The sequence below is a fragment of the Syngnathus typhle genome, linkage group LG16 (genome assembly GCF_033458585.1).
Source record: "Syngnathus typhle isolate RoL2023-S1 ecotype Sweden linkage group LG16, RoL_Styp_1.0, whole genome shotgun sequence".
NCBI classification, from domain to species: domain Eukaryota; kingdom Metazoa; phylum Chordata; class Actinopteri; order Syngnathiformes; family Syngnathidae; genus Syngnathus; species Syngnathus typhle.
In genome coordinates, this window is record NC_083753.1 from 7101281 (window position 1) to 7123174 (window position 21894).

Genomic DNA, 21894 nt, shown 5'->3' on the forward strand with positions numbered 1-21894 from the left:
TCGTATCTGGAAAAATCCACTCGTCGGGTCACTCGTATCTCAACACACCACTTACAATGATACAAAAAAAGTATTTCAAACCATGTATCAATATTAAAGTCAAGGTGCGACTGACAACCTAACTGATTGGATGCCCGTGAGCAAAAAATGATATGGTTATTGTGTTAAAATGTTGAAATCGATAATGTTTGTCTTCCTGGTCGGGCGCACAGCACCCCTAAACCTTTGACCCTAGAACCGCCCCTGGCTACAACTACATTTTAGATTCCAGTTTGGTCCAGCCTTGTTGCAAAAATGTAATGAATCTATTTCACCTTCCAATTCAACTCTTTATGTCTCCCAATGTTGACATTTGAAACATGTTTTGTTTTCTCATTTTTTGAGAACTGCTCAAAAACGCTGTGAACTTTCAAATGCACTGCGGTTTGCTGAGAGTTTCCCACTACGTGAGCATGTTGCCTTTTGAATTGCAAAGCGGTTCGGGTTCGTTGTGACTGCGAGACCGGGACAAGGCCGCCGGTCAGACCGACCGGCCGGCCGGCCGGCTGCGTGCGTTCTGCACTGCGGCCGGCCGGCCGGCAGCACTCTGCGCTTGTGCGAGCCTCTGCTCTTCCAGCAAAAGCACGAGCTGGACTGTTTCAAGCTCCCCTTTCGTCGAATTGATTCTACTATGGGTCCGCTGGAAAAGCCAAGGGGTGGCCGCCCGTCGAATAATGTCCAACCACACTCCCCCCCACGGTTACTCCCACTCAGTGGGAAAATGTTTCTTATTCTACTACCAATTTGTATTCGAAGGGGCGAATTGGCTTTGCGTAGGTGTGCGTACAAGAAGGCAACGAGGCTAGCGCGTCCCCCAGGCTCCCCCTGGTGTGTACTTGTGAATGGTACATTCCACAATTTATTCCAGGGAAAGACTGACAGTTTTTTGGGTCATGAAGCAGCTGTTGAAGTCAGGGGTTCGCCCTCCCTCCGCCAGAATAAGGAATTAGAACGTTTACAATTAGATAACGGCATCGTGGTATATTTGAATTTATATTTATTGTCAAATAATGTCTTTTAAAGAGGAACATGAAATAATTTGCGTGGGTTAAAAAATAAAATTGTCTGTGTCGGAATGCACAATTCGCACGTCCGCCTTGCAAATAAGTTCTGGGTTCGAATTCTGGGTACTCCGACGCGCCCAAAAAATACCTCTTAGGTTCATAAGACTTGAAATTGTCTATAAATGTGAGTGTGAATGCATGTTTGTCTATATGAGCCCTGCGGTTGGATGGTGATTGTAAAATGTGTGTGTATTTGTTTTCATTCCGGATTGTATTTGTGTGTGTTTTTTGCGCGTGTGACTGGCGTTAATGTGTGTTGTCTTTTTGTATTTGTGTGGTTTTACTCTAGTCTTTTCATGCATTTGTGAAATTGATGTGTTATGTTTTGTGTGGGTGTGTGCATATGTATTCTTTTGAGTTTCAATTACCATGCTTGTGTGTTTATATTTGTGTGTGTCTGTACCTGCATGTGTGTGTGTGTGTTTGGGAGTGTACGTGTACTCCCCCCATGCAGCCGCCTAATGGAGATCATGTGTGGAGTCAGCACACCAAAACATGCTAACCCCCAACTACACACATGTACACGCACTCACACACACACACAGGGTGCGCCTCAGTCAGCAAGTTCAGAACAACTCCTGTGGGTCAATCACCAATGTGTGTGTGTGTGTGTTTGTGCAGTGAGGGGAAAACATCACAGACCAAAGTTATGTTGTCATGTTCTTGTGTTTAGATTAGTGTGTATATGTGTGCGAGAGAGAATTTGTTTTCAGACGTGTAATAATTGTGTGTGTTTGTGTATTTCTGTAAGTGTGTTTTCACATGAACGAGTGTGTGTGTGTTTTGGTGCATTTTGAGTGTTTTCATCTCGCACGTGTTTGCATGTATGTTTTTGTGTGCTCGCTCACTCACTCACTCACTCACTCACTCACTCACTCACTCACTCACTCACTCACTCACTCACTCACTCACTCACTGAAACTTAATTTTTCTCACCAAGTTCAACTTTGTCAGTGACTTTGGTTTGGTTGATTGACTCAAACTCTTTTTGAGGCGCATTTTCATTTGCTCGGGTCATTGGGGTTCATTCTAACGGAAACCCAAAGCTCCTTCCAAACTCGGCTAATGTCCCACGTATTGTTTGTCGCGCGTTGTGCAGGTGTGTGCGTCTTTGTCTGCGGGTGTACGTGTGTAATTGAATCATCTGAATCTGCGGCACGTACTGGATGGAGTAAAGAGCAGACAGCCAGGCAGAATGGAGAGAGCGAGCGAGAGAGGAGAGAGAGGAGAGGTGCGTGAGAGAGGTGGGGGACGCTGTTGGAGAGCAGGCGGGGCGGAGGAGAGAACTCATGGGCAGAAAGAGAGTGCAGAGAGACGGCAAGGAGAGGAGGACAGGAAGGCGAGACAGAAAGAAGACAGACAGGAGTGACACGAGGGAGGGAAGAGAGACGAAATGCGGGAAGTTGAGAGACGGCAAGGAAAGGGACACAAAGCCAGCGAGACAGAACTGCAGCGGGAAGGGAAGGAGATGGACAGAACGCAAAGAGAGATGGGAGGGAGAGACAGGAAGTCGAAAGAGTGCAAAAAGAGAGGAAGGCGTAAAGAGAGACAGAAGCAGTGAGACAGGTTACCAAGGTTTGGTCTCTGATGTTAGAGAAGTCAGTCAACATCTTAGGGAGACATTTTGTGTTAACTAAAGTCTATTCTTGGTGTGTTTTTGAATGGCGCAGGCAAAGCGCCCCCTGGTGGCCAAGGTGGCACAGCACAAGGAGCAGCACAATGCAGCATCAAATCAGGATGCAGACATTACATCCTCTTATCGAGTTTTTTTTTTTTAATGTAACTTTTTGACACCTATATAATTGATTTTCTTTTTGCATAAAAACGATTCCTGAGAGCTCTTCTGAGAAGCCAACGAGCTCACTTATGGAGATATTCCAACAAGACGGCTGATTGGCAGGCAAAAGACGTTCAATTACATGTGAATGGATGGAAGCCTTCCACGAGGCATCTGTGAGTGATGAAAAATACAGGTTTGGCGTGATTGCGCGCCAACACGCGCTCCCCCTTTGCTTCGTTAGGGTAATTACAGCCTTCCCGTGTAAATAAGGCCGTCATAAAAAAAAAAGGGGTGACACGCCCACCCCTTAGGGCGCCCCGGTTAACACAACCCTCTTTGGATTATAAGTGCTGAGAAGAAAAAAAGAAAAGCTCAATTGAGCTAGAATTTGCAGAGAATGATTTTGATGGAATAATTTTATTTCCAGGAAAATTTTTGGTTGAGTTCCACATTTGGACTGTGTGTGTGCGCATGTTCTCCGAAACACACCAGCGCACACCCAAGCCCTTGGTAGCCCGCTGATATCTGTATGCATGAGGCATCATCTGAGGCTTAACCGGCTGCCGGAGCGGCGGTGAGCAGCATCTATCATCTGGCGGCCCCGCCGATGAATGTTTGTCCTGAGTGGCTTTGTGGCTGAGGGGAGGAAGATGGGGCAGGATGAAGATGGCAGAGGATGCAGGATGGCTTCCGTGGGGGGGGGGGGGAAGTTGAGTAAGACAAACTAAGAATAGTGCAAAAAGACAAGATGTGTGTGCATGGGGGTGAAATATCAGAGGAAGAAGAGCGGCAGATACAGTAGAAGGCGAGGGGGAAAGTGGGTCAGAGGATGAAGACGATGTGGAAGAGAAGGAAGAAGATGGAGAGATGGTACCGGAGGGAGGAGGAGGAGGAGGAAGAAATGGGGTGAGCGTCACTATGCTCGCTCACAGCCATTTTCTTCCAAATTAACATCACTTATTGGAATAGTTTGCCTATATGCACACCAGAGTTAGTTTTAAACAAAAAATGCAATTTGTGGACGAGATGCTAATTTTACTATTTTTATTTCTTAAATTTGCATTATTATTCATAGCACTACAGTCCAATAATAATATATTATTATTATTATATTATATAATAATAATATATAATATGATTTTTGAAGAGAAATTGACCTTTTCTTCCTGTATTATATTGTAGTTGGAATTATTAGGATTAAACATTTATCCTCACAACGGCGCAGACCGCCCTTTTTTTTTTTTTTAGATAAGCAGGCTTCGTGGTCACTAAGTAATAAAGGAAACTACGATTCTCGGACATACAGCACCACCTAAATAAATACAATATAATGAATGAAATACATTTAAATTGAACCCAGGAACTAATATGTATTGATAAAGACCATTTTTACTATAGTTTTACTTAGTTAAACGTTTTCTTTATTTATATTATTTAAAAAAAGAGAAGAAATTCGAGTTTAGATTGTTATTTTTTTTTTTGTAACAATCTCTGTGCACAAGATAATCAACTCACCAGCATGGTCTCACAGCCGTGCTGCAAGTACACGTTTGCTTCATTGGAGTGCACAAACTCAACGCAATCTTATTTATGTGTACCTTTTAACACTCGTGCAATTGTGAATCGTGTCATTGTTTTTTCTCCCCTAACACATTTTTCATATCAGCTTTCATTGTCAGTCTTACTGCACCAACTTGTCAGAAGATGTTCGTCGTCACACACGAACGAAAATAAAGCTCTACTGCACTTGCGCGCACGCGCGCACACGCACTTCCATCCATGCATGCGCGTGCACAGTCAGCTGTGCCCTTCCCACAGCTCGTAGCATGAAAACAGAACACATTGCCCGCCCGCTCGCCCGTCCGTCCCTTGCCTTACACGCACGCACACACACGAACCAAGCAGCTCAATTTCGGCACACTCTTAAAGAGACAGGACGCACGCGCAACTTTCCACATGTCACTAGCATTCCTCTACTAAACTTCCCCCCCCCCCCCAAAATCTGCATTATGCATCATTCTAGTTTATATGTATGAGATTAAAAAAAACATCAAATCAGGTGGATGTTCCATTGGGTTGAAGGTGATGGGCACAAGGATGTAAAGAACCACAACATGGACTCACGACCTTGCGTAGCTAACTGCTTGGTCTCAGCCGTGCAGCAGGTGCTGTCACGTTATCAGTCATAATATTAATACACAATAATCAGAAATTGATCGGTATGGTCTCACAGCCGTGCAGCGCAAGAAGACCTGAGGCAAGATTTGAACCCCTGTGAATCAAACTTGCCACTAGTCTAGTTTAAGAAATCCATTTTGCATTCCAAGTTCTCTTTAAAAAGAGTAAAGACGACTTAATGAATTAGCATCTTGTTGTGTTATAAAAACTACAACACACAATGTAAAGAAAAGCCAACTTGAACTTGAGCTAAGTGGGAGAAAGAAAAATGGACACTGCGCCTTTAAGAAGCCCCCACTTTCGCACAACGGGGGGGGGCCTGAACAAAATCCTGGAACAGCGATTGAAAAAAAAAAAAAGGAAAAAAAAAAGCAGCAAGCTCCACCACCGGTGGACGGTTTCAAGTCGCCCACCCTGCCTGGACTGAAACCCTGCCTGATTTGTGGGCAATGTTAGGAAAGGGGAGGGGAGGGGGGGTAGGAGAAGAGAGAGAGAGAGAGAGAGAGAGAGAAAAAAAGGAAAGCCGGAGAGAGAGGCAAAGTAGAGAGAGAGGGGGAGAGACAACACTAACCGGGTAGCTATGGAGATAGTAGCTTTCCCTTCTCGCTTTCTTTGACAGGTGTCGAGGAGTGGGATAAAATAAAAAAAAGTGTTTGCCGAACAGCTTGCAAGATGTACGGCAAGGGCAAGGGAGCCGTGGTCCCCTCTGATAGCCAAGCGAGAGAAAAGTAAGTCAATTATTACTACATGTGTATAGGGAGGAGGGGGGGGGGGGGGTAGCCTAGCCTCGGCTAAACTTGCTAACTACTGTCATTTACATTTTAAAGTGTGGCTACTTATTAGCCCTTTTTAGCCCGGTTCGGGTAAACCGTAACAACCGCTTCCCCGCCTCTCTTAAGTTGTGCTTTAAAAGTGGAACCACGATTCGCATGTACACCCCGAGTTCGTGCTAACTAAGGCGGCGGTGAGGAGGGGGAACAATGCCTTGTAAGCACTTCAGGCTGAGAGGCTTTGTGTCCCCCCCCCACCGGTAAAAATAGAAAAACAGCTGTTTGCTGGCGTTTCTTTACCCCCGGACCCTCACCGGCTCGGATGGCCACATCGTAGCCGCGCATGGTTCCCCGCTGGTCGGATGCCGTCCAGCCAGCCCCCCACTGAGTGCGCGCGCCGCTCTAAAAACTTCGTCTTTCCCCGGCAAAACTGCTCGAAAGTGTCGGTTTTGGTGCTGCCGAACGGAGCCGAAGCGTTTCAGCGAGGTATCGGCGCGGGGGCTGGTTCGCTAGCCTGAGTACGAGGGATCCGAGCTGCCGGTTTCTTTGTTTGGACCCGATTTCCGAAAGGGGTCTGGTTGTAGCGCGCACTTGTAACGTGTGCACTTAAATGCATTGCTTTTAAAAGTTGAACTATCATCGGCACATGCACAAAAGGCAGGCTGGACACAATCGGGACTTTCCGAGCGAAAAAGCATTTTATATTCGGAAACATTCATTCGAGGTTAACAACTAAAGGCGTTCTTCACTGTGTAAACTGTGTAAGTCACAATATTAACTGTCTTACAAGTGCAAAAAAAGTTTTTAAAAAGCAATCAGTAATGTGAAGTAGTGCTGCAACTGCTAAAACTTCACCACACTTGATTTTTCTTCATGCAGAAATTCAAGGTGCACGTCCTGTTTTAGAAGTTTCCCCTCTTCGATCATCCGATTCAAACAATCAACAAGCATCATGGCCTTGCTGCTATGAAACAAGTGCGAAACTTTCAAGTGGCAGCAACCAAACAGTCTCGACACCAGCATGGCCTCACAGCCGTGCAGCAAGTGCTCAAACTTTGGCTCCATAATTACCTCAGCGTGGTTGCACAGCCCTGCAGAAAGTACCAACTCCAAAAGAAGAGTATAGAATAGCCACGTTTAAAATGTGTTCCCGTTTCACCGTCCCCTCTTTGGACGTTCAAGCTTCTTCTACTCGCCTTGTTGAATTATTGACACGGACCCGAGCTGCTTCTCTAAGGCGAGTGGAGCAAAATACGGCGGGGTGGCCTCATCCATGTTTAAAGAAGGCACTTGCTATTGTCAAGACGCTTACTACTCGGCCACGCGCTAGCTGTGGCCGTCACGGGCCAAGGTGGGTGAAGATCTCGCGCTAATTCGAAGCTAAAGTTAGCTTGGAATATTATGTGTCTCGCAAAAATAAGACGCTCACCCTCCATTTAAACATGAGCAAAAGTCCACTTTTTTTTTTTTTTTTTAGTATTGCCGTAGTTGAATTCTAAATGAGGGGAGGAGTGTGTGCACAGGTATGCACCTCTTGTTTGTGTGTGTGTGTGTGTGGCCTGCAAAGTGATAGTGTCGTACACTCTACACCAGCGGTCACTCGGAACTTTGTGACCTACAAATTGCGAGGAGCTCTAAGGAAAGTGGTCAAATTCCTGTGGGCCGTGCGGTCAAGTGTGTGTGTGAGGGACTTTGTGTGTGGGCGTGACGCTCTGATGCCGTACTTTATAAAACATACGGCCATGACATCAATAGAATTGAGGATAACCGGTTTAGACGATTTGCATTAAAGTCAAGTCTTGCACTTTTTTTTGCAGCGACCTTTTGAAACATCTCGGAGAACCTGTCTAACTTGGAGGCTTGCGTCACCACGGGGAAAAACATGTTTGGTCGCCTTTAACGCGCACGAGGAGACGTTTTGCGGAGAAACAAACCTGCCAAAATAGAATCTCCACAAAAATCATGAGCGACGCCGGAGGCCAGAACGGATGACTCATTGGCGCTGATTGTCATCAAAGTGCGGCGAGCTCAACCTTTGTGTTAATCATCGCTGCTCTCGAGTCGTGTGGCGTTTGTTGCGGTGAAATGAACACAAGACAATCTTCCTTTTTTTTTTTCTTTTGGCGTGCGCCGTTCATGTCGTCACCTCAGGCTGCATTTCGCAGACAGCGCGTATTTGTAACTCGGTTTGAAATAGGCCTGATTAAGAAAACTGGTTCATTTTCCGCTTTCTTTATAGTACCGGGAAAAATAATATTTATGATGTAGGACTACTTTTCTTTCTCTGTTGATTTTATTGATTCTCATATCAAGAAAACAAATCCTCCCGGCATTATGTTGCATCAAAATCCATAGAAATATTTGTTTTTTTTTGGCCACAAAGTATCGGTACTCGGTATCGGGCGTCTTGAGCGACTTCCCATCCCTCTCATTAGGATGAGATTGTCCCGTCCGGAGGTCTTCCTAGCCAGAGCGCGCTGTCATATCCCCGCCGCCGCCGCTCGATTGATGCTCCATTAACGGCCTATTAAACCCGACTAAGCGAGGGAGTCCGGGAGCGCCACGTCGGGTCAACAAGGAGCTCGTCTCTCCTTCTCGCCGTCCGTTAATAAATGAGGTGTTGCAATCAAAGATAATAACTTCCTATTTGCGTTTCAGGTTGGCGTTATACGTGTACGAGTACCTACTACACGTGGGAGCACAGAAGTCAGCGCAGACCTTCCTGTCCGAGGTAAGCCGGATGCATTTTTCATGAGGACCGACCCGATCGGTGTTAGCGATTTAGCTCGGGCAAAGAAAAGTCACTCTTGCCGGTGACTGAATGGTTCTTCTCGCTCTCCCAGATACGATGGGAGAAGAACATCACATTAGGGGAGCCTCCTGGATTTCTCCATTCGTGGTGGTGGTGAGTAAAGATGACACTGTTGTTCAGCAAGGGTGTGCCAGAGTCTCGGTCTTGACCAGACTGACTGAGGGTCTGACCCCCCCCCCCCTACCCTATCAAACCCCGCCCACCCACCTTCGCTCTCCGTCCTCTCCCCTCCTCCAGCGTTGCATCTTTCTTTCACCTCCCAGTTCCTGAAACAATGAATCCAGATGGTTGCTAAAATGGATGGCCTCCCCCTCTTCACCCTTTTTGTGCCCCCCACACACCCCCAAACACACACACACGCACACACACTTTTCTCCTTTTGTTCACGCAAGCAGAAGGATTCTTAGCAGATTATCCCCGTCGCATTCCAGTCTCCTTTTGTAGCACCCCGGTCGCTGTTTCTCCGCCCCCGCCCGGTCAAACCCGCGGGGGGTTCCGTAGCATCGCCACTTGAAAAGTGCCATTTTTGCTTGTTTTAATCATCATCAGATCCGCCGGGTTCCGAACGGCATCTGGGCCGCTTCCCAAGGGGATACAAAAAAGAGCGGCGGCCGCTTGCCTTCGCCACAGTAGACGACATTAAACTCTTCACCTTAAACAGATTGTTCCGAGCCGCGGATTTAAATCGAGCCTAATCCGAGCTCACCTATGACGGACTCGGATGGACTAGCCCAGAGTCAGACAAAAGTCTGAACCGGACCCCGAGGGCCCGCAATAAATTAGCCCGCTCGATTAAAAGCAAAGCTGTTTTACACGCGCATATATTAGCTCGGACTGTTGAGTCAATGCGATTGGCAGTGAAGGCGAAAATTTCTTTTATTAACAGTTTAACGCGCATTTAGCTTTAATGGATTTTTAGCCCGTGTGTTGTCTGAGGAATCACGAAAGGAACCATTATGTCCAGAAAAAATATTTGTTGACATCCAAAAAAGTATCTAAAAAGTTGTCAATATTAGCAATAAACAAGAATTGTTTTTAGCTTATCTTTTGGTCTTGCTACTTTCTGGTCGATTAGCATTCTTTAGCATTGCTATGCATGCCAGCAATGCACCCTGACCTCGCAGTAGAAGGAGGCTAAGTCGGATAATTAGTTGACTTTTTTGGGGGGATCAAAACATCCATAAGGTCATCCCGATTGGGCATCGCCATCGGGGTCACGTCGCAACTCTGCACCGCGGACGATACAATCGACTTCCTCGCTGCAACCGAAAACGAGCGTGACCCTTTCTTGCGCTTTTCGACGCCACATATATATTTTTGTCAGTCATTTGTCACGCGGGCTTTTAATATTTCCCCTGCGCTCGCCTTTCAGCGTATTCTGGGACTTGTATTGTGCCGCTCCGGATCGACGGGAGACGTGCGAGCACTCCAGCGAGGCCAAGGCCTTCCATGACTACGTAAGTGATGTGACGTCTTTATTTCCACCATTTCAAACACTTCCCAAGTGCCTTCGTCACACGTCGGCGACATTGTCCTGAAAATCCCCCAAGGATGAAAAACTACTGTTCCATCTTTTTGTTGATCTCCTAAAAGTACTCTGTCTTGTCATATGGAAGCTTGAAGAAGCGCATCCGCTGCTGTGCAAACGTCATGCGTCATGATGGATATCCTCCGGTCAAGACTGTGTGTGTGTGTGTGTGTGTGTGTGTGCGTGCGATGCAGTGTGGTCAGATAATGGAATAGAGTTCTAATCCCGTAATCCCGGCACAGGGTTGGCGCTAAACCGCGCTCTGTGTGTGTGTGTGTGTGTGATTGCATGTGTGAAGTTGTGTGATTTTTTTTTGCATGTGTGTCCATGTCTGATACGGTGTGATTGTTGAAGCGTTATCGTGTGTTTGTTGTATGTTTGTTTTGTGCGCGTGTGTAACTTAATGACTCGGGGCATCTCTGGCAAGCGGCCCGCCGCACGAGGAGGAGGTGGGGCGGAGGGCGCCTTCCGTGTGCGTGCCGTGCGTGACCGTCCGACATGGTTGCTCACTGTCTGTATCTAACACTGACGAAGCCAAGGAGACAGGGCTGGTTTAATTTTGGCTCCGGACCCCCTGAGGCCTCTCTTGCACCACCACCCCTCCCTCCCTCCTTCCCCCACACCCCCCTAAAGCGCAGGTCGTCTCTGCTGGTGGACGGCCGGGCGAGAAAAGGAAAGACTTGTTTGTCGAGCTTATCTTTACAAGAGTTTAGGCCTGGTTTTAGGGGCTGCTTGGTTTTTATGAGGCGTTATCCAGCTGATGAGATGAAGGCCTCTAGGGCCTCTTTATCTCCGCTATCTTCAACAGTAGTTTATTGGTGCTTTTTTTTTTTTTACCCTGTGCGTGGTAATTACACTTTGCATGGGAAAAGGGGGGGGGGGGTCCGGTAAACAAAAGATGCCTTGGTCCTTCTGGAGGTCTGCTCTATACAATGCATCTAATCCTTTGGATTCCACATGACTTCTCGCGGGTCCTTGAGTTTTTTCTTTTTTTCTTTTGGAAAGATCTTAAAGGCGGCATTCACACCCGCAATAGGCTCTTGACTTGATTGGGTGCTTCTGTTTTGGTTAGCAACGGTGCGGGCCTAGCAGCGACGACGCTGCGCTCCCCGAGTTGTGCGACGAAAAGATGGCAAGTTAGGTTTCCTTCAGCGCTGCTGTTTTGGTTCGCAACAGAGTTGAAAACATCTTCTTTGCACAGTGGCAGATCTTTTTTCAGCCTCCCATTTTTTTTTTAATCCCCATCTTTTCCTCCGCCTCTGTGGAGTGCGAGCTGAGTGGATGTTGTGTCTGCGGCATCATCCGTTTTGCGCGCGCGTGTGTGTGTGTGTGTGTGTGTGTTCACCCGTGCCAGTTTTGAGAAGCAGCTGGGCTTTCTGTCTGTCCGACGTAGCGTCCCGTCCCCCCTGCATCCTGTTGAGCGCAATGGCCGTGTTTTGACTGGGCTGATAAATTAGCTGGATCGCCGCAGTCAGCGCTTTTGCCTTCTTCTCCGTACCACCGTCCTCTCTTTCTCACTCGCTCGCCCTCTCTCTCTGTCTATCTGTCTCTATGTGCAATAAGGACATGGGGTCAAGGAGACGGTGATGAGGTACATATCGGTGTGAAGCAGAATGTAGATTAGTAGCCTCTCCAGGCGCGGACTTTATACCTCCTCCTCCTCCTCCCATCTAATGTTTGTGTCCCTGTTTTATCCCCGCCAAAGGTATCAGGCACAGGTCAATAATGTGTTGAGCACTATTGATCCGTCCAGTCTTTTGGCCCTGCGTGTGAGACGGGAAATGCTTTTTGGCTCCATACTGTGCTAGCACTAGCACGGTTAGCTTCTGGCGGCTAGATTGACACCTGGTTTTCTATCCTCATTCGGAATACGCTTGATTTTTTTTTTTTGTCATTCTGCTGCCATGACACAGATCTTAAACGGGCCACTTAAGAGCAGAGAGTGAGAATGCAGATCAAGCCAGGGTGGCATTTTTTGCAGGGGCGCGCAAAACCATTTGGAGGAAATACTTGGGGGTCGCCCAGCCGCAGCCCCTTGGAGGCCTACTCGCAACGTTTACGGTCGACATCAAAGGTTGGGGCGTTTTATGTCACGCGTCTGCCGCTGTTGGCCCACGGCCCGGTGATCAAAACTCACACGGCCCCCAAAAAACGGATCACCTCCAAGTTAAAAAACTATTGACTGGTTCCATTTATTAGTTTTCACGAAGCTGACAGAAATCGTGACACGCTTTGGATTAGCCAATCCAGTCGGCGAACGCCTCTCCCCATATGAAATACACCGAAGATCAGCTTTTTATACTCGGCCGGCGTAGCGATAGCGGCCCCGAAGAATACATTTAAGTAGCGGATCAATAAGCAATATCGTTAAGGGGAGTCGTATCGTTGAAATCAGTGGCTTTTTAGTAACGACTCTTGCTAAATCCACCTCGGAACAAGAACTAATAGATGTTGTTAATAGTCTGGATCAGCAACGCGCAACAATGATTGATGGTGGACTAACGCAGCCCTCCTCTTCCTCCTCCTCTTTGCGTGTTTATCTTAACTCTCTCTCTCTCTTTCTTCTGCATCTTCTTGTTCTTTCTTCTTCTTCCTGGAGCGGGGGATGCCAGGGGGACAGAGTGCAGATAGGACCTGTCTCCATGGCAACAGCTTCTGCAAGCTTCTGACGCCCCTTTACTCGGAAGGGAGAGAGAGGGGGGGGGGTGTTATGCGATAGGGACGGAATGGTAGCTTTTTAGGGGCAAGTCTTGGACTGGGTGGGGAGGGTAGAAGAATGGAGGGATGAGGATGGAGGGAGAGAGAGAGGCAGTCGACCCTGCCGCCTCCCCGGGGACTCTGCGACCTGCTCGCCGAATTAGCATAAAGCTGGGGGGGAGGTGTGTTTTGCTGCGTGCATGATTTTCTTGTGCGCTTTTTCTCCTTTATGGATGTTTAGCGGGGTGCGGGAAAAGATTTGGAATTGCATCCATAGGAGTGAATGTGAACACACACACACACATATACACACACCCAAGCTCCCTCGCTCCTTCCGTCTGCCTCCCGACTGAAAGGCAGCACTTTATAAGCTTGTGATGCAACTCTTTGTGTGCACCGCGCGTGTGTGTGTGTTTGTGCGTGTTTGTTCCGGCATGCTTATGTAAGCGTACGTGTGTGCGGACGAGAATACGGTTATATCATATTTAACTCCCGGGCTGAATCATTTGGCTCCTAGCCTAGCCCTCCGCCCCACTCTGAGATTTCCACTTTTTTTCGGCGTTGTTTCCCCTTGACAAAAGAAAAACATTTGTACTATTATGCAAAGCACAAAATGGCAGCCATGAGACTTTTTGTGCTTTTAAAATGTGTGTTTGTCCAATATCAACTGTCAGGCACATCCTGCAAATCAGCCGGATTGCAGTTGTTACTTTGTAACTTTTCTTTTTCTTACACACACGCACACACACACGCACATCCTGCAAATCAGCCAGATCGCAGTGCTAACTTTTTTATCTTTTCACTTGTCAGTGTACGAGTTGCTGCCTTCAAAAGGCTTTTACACTTAACAGTGAACCCCCGTTCACACATTCCACACCCACTCGATAGAGGAGGAAATCCACAATGAGAAGAGACTGTAAAAAAAGAATTAATCAACGCTCACATGTTCGAACACACAAATAATAATAATGCAATCATAAAATATTACATGATTAAATCGTCATCAGCGCTGTCGCGGGTCGACCAGGATGGAGTCACCTGGGATGGGCTTAAGCTCCCGGCGACCCTGAACAGGAAAAGAATATCTCTTTTAAACACGGCTTATTGCACGCGTGTCCTCAATGTTTGCATTGGACGCTGCCAGCTGCTGCCCAGATCATATGACTGTGTAACTCATGTAATGTGTGTAATTGTTTGATTTGTTTCAATCCCAGTTGGCACATTCGCTTAGCCCGCCGGGTGCAACTGTCCAAAGTAAACCAACGCATAATGAATAGTCTCCAATTGAATTAGTTTGGACTCGGAAGGTAGAAATCCTCTCAGTTGAGGGATTGCGTCGAGACAAAAACGGCAAAAATTTAAGTCAGCGTCGTGTGGCTAAAGACATAGCCTCCGCTAGCTTGATGCTAATTTACATAACGGTGAGAGTGTAGCAATACTCACAGGCATATATTCTTTATCCTCTGCAAAGAACATACAACTGCAGAAAATCAGAGGAGCTGAGCCTCCAATATGGTAACAGCTGTCTTATACTGCCTCCTGGTGGTCATGGCGCACGCAACAGAATGAGCAGCACAATGTACATTGATTGAAGCAGAACTGTATAATGCAATCATAAAATGCAATCGTAGGTTTTTGCAAATTATATTGTGCCACGCGAGGGGTCAGAAAAAGGCAACACAAAGGCCACCACAAAAAATAAACACACACACACAAATCGCAATAAAGTTCAACTCAGCCATAATTATAAGAAACTGTAAACACTGGAAAAGTGCAGTGACGTGATGCTTGCCAGCTAGAGATTTTCTTTATTTTTATTAATGGGGAAATTCCTTGTCCTAATTTGTCAGCATAAAAAAAAGATGAGGCCTGCCCTCACATTTTGCTCTTCAGGTAATACTTTAAAGGCACTAATAAATGGTTGAAGGCTAAATCCTTGTTTGCTTTTCAGAGCGCGGCTGCAGCGCCCAGCCCAGTGATGGGCAACATGCCCCCCAACGACACCATGCCAGGCGGTCCCATGCCCCCGGGATTTTTCCAGGTAATGGCCGACCGCAGCCGACATAGCGTTCCAACCCGCCAATCACTCACTTCAACATCTTTGTCGAGCCACGCCTCTTTTTAGCCGCACTCATTTGAACTAAAACGAGTTTTATGGAGAAGAGCGGAATAGTTTACGAGACTTTTCATTCCTGCATCCACGTCCTCTCCCACTCCTCCATTCTCCATCTCTGCTTGCATGATGCCGAGAGGGTCTCGCATCACATCGGCTATAACACCGCGTGTGTGTGTGTGTGTGTGCGCGCGGCAGCGGCGGCGTGATGGACAGCTTTGGCATTTGGCCCAAGCGCGATAAGGTAGCGGGCAGCGACAGAGAAATGAGAAATGTGAAAGATCACCTCCACCTGGACCCGCGGTCACTCACCCGCCACCGTTGTTTTGGCGCCGTAAGCAAGGCGGGGAGGCTAATGAGTGCATAAGTAAAGGGGATGGAGTGAGTGAGCGAGTGAGGCACGGGAGCGCTATTTATAACATCGGTGGGGGTGGACTGAGGGTCTGCGTGTGTGTGCGTGTGCACACGCGTGTGTGCCTTGCGAGGGGACTTATTATGACAGCGAGCGTCGCTTGTTTTCCGCAAACGTGTTTCCCGGTCACAGTCGGGAAGCGACGTGGTCCCGATGTCGCCACCATTTCCCCATGTGATGATGCAACACATCGTTGGCATGTCTCACATGATGCCAAGAATTCTGCAGATGTTTCGGGTTTATCCTACAGCGCCCCCTGCTGTCGAGCGAAATTGACATCCAAGTGCCTTCGGGCTCGCATCGCTAACGTCGGGCAGTAGAATGTCAAAAAGGCAAATTAGCAAATGGGTCAGGATGGTTGGCCTTTTTTTGGGGTGGGGGGCTGGAAATTGATTTTTAGAAGGAACCACAATATCGTCCAATGAGATTGAAGGGGCGCTTGCTCCAGGTGTAACCCCCACCCCCACCCCACCCCCACCTTTCTTCTTTCTTCAAGGGACCGCCCGGCTCTCAGCAGTCCCCCCACGCACAGCCCCCCACACACAACCCAAGCAACCCCATGATGGGACCCCACGGCCAGGTAAGAGGAAAACACTCACAACCCTTCCTTCCTTCCATTACTTCAAAAAAAAAAAAAAGCCCACCCAAAAACAGCCCCCCCCTCCCCATCAGTCTTCCTCGCACTTTCTTCCTCATTGACCCTCCAGGCCTATTAATCTGGTTCTGGTACTAGAACCATAATCCCGACACCTGTGATCACCGTTAAGAGAACATCCAGGAGTCGGCAGGCCGTGGCCCTCGTCAGTGCCCAGCATCGGGTGTCCCTGTGTGGGATAAATTATTCGCTCCTCGCCCTTCCCCCGGAGCTGCTCGTGGGGGGTTGTGCACTTATCTCCCCCTGCTGCTCTTAGCATGCACACACACACACACACACACACACACGCACACACCACTCCTCTGCTTGCTTTTTCTCGCAGCTTATGAATAAACCAAGGCACCAATCATGCACTCACATCCTGACTTCAACCCTGCTCCTAAATAGAAAAATCCGAATTGGGGTTAGCCAGCTTTGTAAACTTCCAGGCCGAACCCGGATCGTCGTCCTCGCGGTGTCTGGTTTCCTGAGTCGTAGCACGCTAAAGGCCGACATCGTCGTTGGCCCCGACGCGTTTGCGTGTAACCAGCGTGACCGCAGGCCGAGTCGGGGTTTCCCCACCGTGGCGAGAGCAGGGAGATGTGTGGCTTTACACGTCATCCGCCTCATCTGTGTGTCCTCGGTGCGAATGTTTAGCCCACAATCTGACAATTTGGGTCTTTTTGCAGCCTTTCATGTCCCCGCGGTACCCAGGCGGACCTCGCCCCACTCTCCGAATGCCAAATCAGGTACAAAGCTCGCCCCGCTTCCTAATCACTGTTTAGCTGATCATACCTGTCAGTCATTTTTATTTTTTTTCACGTGTTCAGCCTCCAGGTGGAATCCCAGGATCGCAGCCTCTACTGCCAAACAGTTTGGACCCGACACGACCGCAAGGTTTGGCGATTCTTGTTGAAAAGAAACATTTTTATATATTAGAAATATAGTCCGTTTAAAAGACTTGATTTAGTTTTGAGATGTAAATCCCATTTTCTAAATAATGTTTGGATTTCTACATTTCTGTTTGTGTTCTTATAAAAGAAAAGAAAATCACTCCCGCCATCCATTTCTTTCCATATTGTAGTCATTTTAGGCCCATGTGGTCTTAATGTGAGTCGGTGAGTCGATGGGCCCGGATAACAGAGGTCTGTGGAGATTCTGTCTGGAGATTACGGCCACAGGGTTCCAACTAATGGGATTAGGACACGGCCGAGTCTGTCGTGTGTCTCAATTAGACTTTAGGAGACCAGCCATTAATGCGAGCTGTTTGGGTTCTCGTTTCAGGGCATCCCAACATGGGCGGTCCCATGCGGATGAACCCTCCTCGAGGAATGGCCATGGGCCCACAGGTACCGCTAACACGTCCGCGCCGTGCCTTGAGATACAAGTGACCCAATCCTCAATTTGACTTTTTTTGCGTCTCGCAGAATTACGGGGGCATGAGACCCCCGCCCAACTCCTTGGGCGGCCCCATGCCCGGAATGAACATGTACGCTCATCGTCCTTCCTGTACCGGTTTGGATTGTTGTGATCATGTTGTTGACGTTCCACTATGTCACCGCAGGGGTCCGGGAGGACGAGGGCCATGGCCGGGTCCTAACGCCAACTCGGTGAGTCGTCGCCGCACGAGCAATATTAGCTTTGCCGGATAGCAACTGTTAGCGACACGAGATGTGATGGTCTGGTTTCCCTCCGCAGATAGCCTACTCCTCCTCATCTCCAGGGAACTATGTGGTGAGTTGACAGGTCACGCCAACATGGATAAAATAATCCATTTCAATATGTGAAAAGAGTTGGATTGATTTCATTTTGTGAATTTTCAACTGATCCCTCGTTTTGGCTCTTCACAGGGCCCCCCCGGTGGAGGTGGTCCACCCGGAACGCCCATCATGCCCAGCCCAGGTGGTGCGTCACGTACCTAAGACCCCCTCCCATTCATCTCGCCCACCCTCCCCTCACCGCGCATGTCTCCTCACACGTCATGCTTGCTGTTGGTCATGTTTTGTTCAAAGCGGACCTCAATGCGATCGGTCAACTGAGCTTTTTTTGTTTGCTTTGCTCAGATTCGACCAACTCTAGTGAAAACATCTACACCATGATGAATCCCATCGGACCGGGAGGCAACAGACCCAACGTAAGTGCCAATTTGACACCCGTCCGATCGTTCTGCTGTCGGCCATTTTGGTTTGAATATGCTGTTTTCTGGCATTCTGGCAATGTTGAGTATCGACGTCTGTTTATCTGCCATTCGCGCCAGTTCCCGATGGGACCAGGGCCGGACGGGCCGATGGGCGCGATGGGAGCCATGGAGCCGCACCACATGAACGGATCACTAGGTGCGTTTTCTCTCCTCCTTCTTGTCGTGTGCTAGTCAAGTGTGCTTTATCACTCAAGTGCACCGTTCTCCTGCAGGGTCTGGAGATATGGACGGCTTGCCAAAGGTGAAGAAGCACCTCCACTTGAAATCTTAGCCTTGTTTTCACGACCTGACCTAACCAACTTGACTTAACGCCTCCATCATCACGTCAACTTTCTGTTGCTCTTTCTCCAGAGTTCTCCTAACAACATGGGTGGCATGAACAACCCTCCCGGAACGCCGAGAGACGACGGCGAAATGGGCGGCAACTTTTTGAACCCATTCCAAAGTGAAAGTGTAAGTCGCAGCCTCACCACAGAACCCCTAAACGCCTCACCTTGACGCTGCCCCGACTACCATTTCGCAAATCTCAGTGCTGGGTGTGAGCGCCCCCTAGTGTTTAAATGTTGCATATCCACTCATTTTTGCCCTCCTCCCTCCCTTTCCCCTCCCTCTCTCTCTTTTCAGTATTCTCCCAACATGACGATGAGTGTGTGATTTTATTTTTCCTTTTTTTTTTATTATTTTGGTTATTCTTTTCTCCCTTCTTATTTTGGACCCCTACACTTGTTTTTCTTTTTTTTTCTCCCCCGCCTGCAATTCTTACCTCACTCTCGGGTCGGGCCTCCCCCTCCTCTTCCTCCTGCACTGCAACCTTCCTCTCGGGTGAACCGCAGCTGGCATCCACGTCCTCCTCCGGAGCGACCCTGGAGCCCACCAGGACTCTGGTGAAAAAAGCGGGCCCTCTGAGAGCGTGCAAAATGGCTGCCGGCCCGGGCAGGAAGCCACAGCACGTCAACAGGAAGAGCCTCTTCTCGGACTTGAGACAATGAGAACGGGGGAACGAGGACAAACAGAGAAAAAGGAGAGTGACATGCTCGAGGACACTTTGGAATCTTCACCCAAACTCGGACTTACTATTAATATTATTGTTATTATAATTTTACAATGTGTTGTTCCCAACCTCTGTTTGTACATTTTTAACAGAGGTGTTGTGATGATCTTTTTTTTTCCCCCTTTTTTGTGTATGTATTGTATCATGCTGTATCATTTTTATTATTGTATTATTGTTAATTATATTGCTATGCTATTTTTTTGATTGACTTTGGGAGAGAAGGCCTAATCATGTGCACACATATGATGTCATCTTGCTGCTCCCTGCGGGTAAAAATGTACCCCTGCATTACTGGCCTTTTTAAAATATATATATATATTTTACACAACTTTTTTTTTTCTAGCCAATTAATTTGGTTTTCTTAGCCCCAATTTTTTTCCATCCTTTTTATCTCGAAATGACTGTTTTTCATCGTACCTTCTATTTTGAACCTTTTTTTTTTTACCAGTATTTTTTGTTTACACAGCCTTTTTTCCCCCCCTAATCTTTATACCCTAAATAGTTTTGTTAATACACCACTTTTTTTACTTAAATTTCTTTCCTTTTACCAAACTTTTGTCAGCCTCATGCATAGTAATGCACAGCTCTATTTATATACTGTGGACTATTTTTTTTTCTTATTCTTTAACGTATGAGCCTGTAAAAGCCTCTTTCACGCAGAGGTTCCCGCAAAATGATCGTATCAAAACTGTAAATGAAAAACTGGCAATTATTAGCCTTTGCCTTTCATACAAAACCCCGGAAAGTGGAATTTTGGCAATTGTCATTTTCCAAAAGTAGTTTAATGCATTCTCTATATTCTATCCTGTAAATATCCTGCATTCTCCGGGTTCTGTGTGAAATATATGAGCGGAAAAATGTCAGGTTGCGTTATGCTCTGATGTGAGTGTTTTGCAGGGTTTGACTTTTTTCATAGCTTAGGTTTTTTCTCCACCATTTTTCTAAAAAGGACGAGGAGGATGCCGTGTCGATTTTACGTGAACTCTTCCCCACACAGTTCCGGCAAATTCCTGCCTGCACTTAACTGGGTTCTGTGTTAAAAGGCAAGGGCCGATGAATGCCAGATTTTTGATGCTGTGATCAAGCGGGGTTTTTGTGTGAAAGGTGGCATGTTTTTTTTTTTTAACAAGTGTCATTCTCTTCTAGCTGCACCACTCGTAGCAACGGTGTAAATATGCAGATCTAGGCAGCACTGTGTCCTCGACTTCTCATCTGTGTGATGTCATCAGACCGTCACCCGTCCGCCAAGGTACTGAAGCTTTTTTTTTTTTTGTTGTTGTTGGGACGGGGCGGTCCCCACCAATGTGGCTGTGTTGGGGTTCTTTTTATTTTTGTCAGTTTGCTGATGGTTTAGTTTACTGCTGCGTCTTCTGTCCATTTGTTTTTTGGGTTTTTTACCCCCCTGAGGACAAACTAGTTTAGATGCCCCCCCCCCCCCCCCCCCACTTTGCACTGGATGCGGCCCAAATAGGAGTGGCATCCACACAAAATTATTTTGCCGATAACTAATCGGCTACAGATGAATTTTGATGTCAGCTGTCACTTCGCCCCAGATGGGGTCCAAATTGGGGCGGTTTTATTTTTATTCCTCATAATTAGGCAACAAAAAGTACAATAGAATTTGGACAACGCTCCCCTCCAGCTTTGCAGGCCTGCCACCCGCCGTCGGATTTTTATTAATGTTGAACTCTCCCATTTTCTTTTTCTTTGTAAATACTGTACAATGCTTTTTTGATATCATTGACATGTTTTGATATTTCAAATCACAGAAACATACTGTGTGTGTGTGCGTGAATGTGTGTGGGCAAACTCGGCAAATGTTTATTTAAAAGAAAAAAGTGCAGAACGGAGGTCCGGATATTGAAACGTCACGCACAATTGCAACTGTGAATCGGACAGGAGAAGGCCATTTTTCTTGATACATATCCCTTCTTCTGAACTATGAAGAATTTTTTTAAATGAGGAATTTTCCAAATACGCTTGTCCAAAAGTGCAGCCTTGCTCTTTTTATTATTTCTGTCCACAGCAATGAACATTTCTGTATTTTTATTGTGCCGTTGTAAAATACTGTAACATTTGAAAAGGATGAAATTGACGACTGTTTATGTTCAGTTCCTCATTTTATTTTATTTTAGCAGTATTGAATATGATGAGGCATTGTGTTCACAGGAGAGGGGGGGGGGGGCTTTGCTTTGTTTCATGTTGGGGTAGTTTTCTCATCCTAAGTGTCTCGTGTAGTTAAAGAGAAAGAAGAAAACAAAAAATAAAGCTGTTCCATCTTATTTGTATGTTTTTGTAAATTTTCTTTAGATGGACACAAAAAAATGATCAAAGGTGAACAGGCTACTTTGATAAGTGTATTTTGGTTTGTTTTTATTTTCAGTTGTCAGTCATTTTTGCGTGTGTCCCCCCCCTTGTTGTAGATACATATTAAAAATAAATAAAATGACTTCACTCCTTTTGCCATGAACACCGGGTGCTTACTATCAATGGCGTTTATATTATATTATTCCTCCTATATATCCACTTTGAGATCAGCTTTAAATTTGGTCTCTCACAAACGCAATATGGTTTTCTTCATTTGTTTTTATAATAAAATCTTATGTATCAGTGGTT

The 21894-nt window shown here is 46.9% G+C and overlaps 1 protein-coding gene across 4 annotated transcripts; it reads left to right on the forward strand.

Moving 5' to 3' along the window:
• Nucleotides 1-5421: 5421 nt before the first annotated feature.
• Nucleotides 5422-21748, forward strand: zgc:110158 (uncharacterized protein LOC553590 homolog). Of its 4 annotated transcripts, none has more exons than XM_061301047.1 (18): nucleotides 5422-5789; nucleotides 8490-8562; nucleotides 8675-8736; nucleotides 10016-10100; nucleotides 14820-14909; nucleotides 15890-15973; nucleotides 16717-16776; nucleotides 16858-16924; nucleotides 17312-17376; nucleotides 17455-17516; nucleotides 17592-17637; nucleotides 17726-17761; nucleotides 17878-17932; nucleotides 18091-18161; nucleotides 18285-18363; nucleotides 18440-18468; nucleotides 18579-18680; nucleotides 20425-21748. In XM_061301047.1, the coding sequence occupies exons 1-18, from the start codon at nucleotides 5734-5736 to the stop codon at nucleotides 20437-20439; spliced, it is 1137 nt and encodes a 378-aa protein (XP_061157031.1). In that variant the 5' UTR covers nucleotides 5422-5733; the 3' UTR covers nucleotides 20440-21748. The 4 variants fall into 4 exon arrangements, with proteins under 4 accessions (XP_061157031.1, XP_061157030.1, XP_061157029.1 ...); XM_061301046.1 differs by having other exon boundaries at nucleotides 17878-17929; nucleotides 18852-21748; XM_061301045.1 differs by having other exon boundaries at nucleotides 5423-5789; nucleotides 18852-21748.
• Nucleotides 21749-21894: the final 146 nt, after the last annotated feature.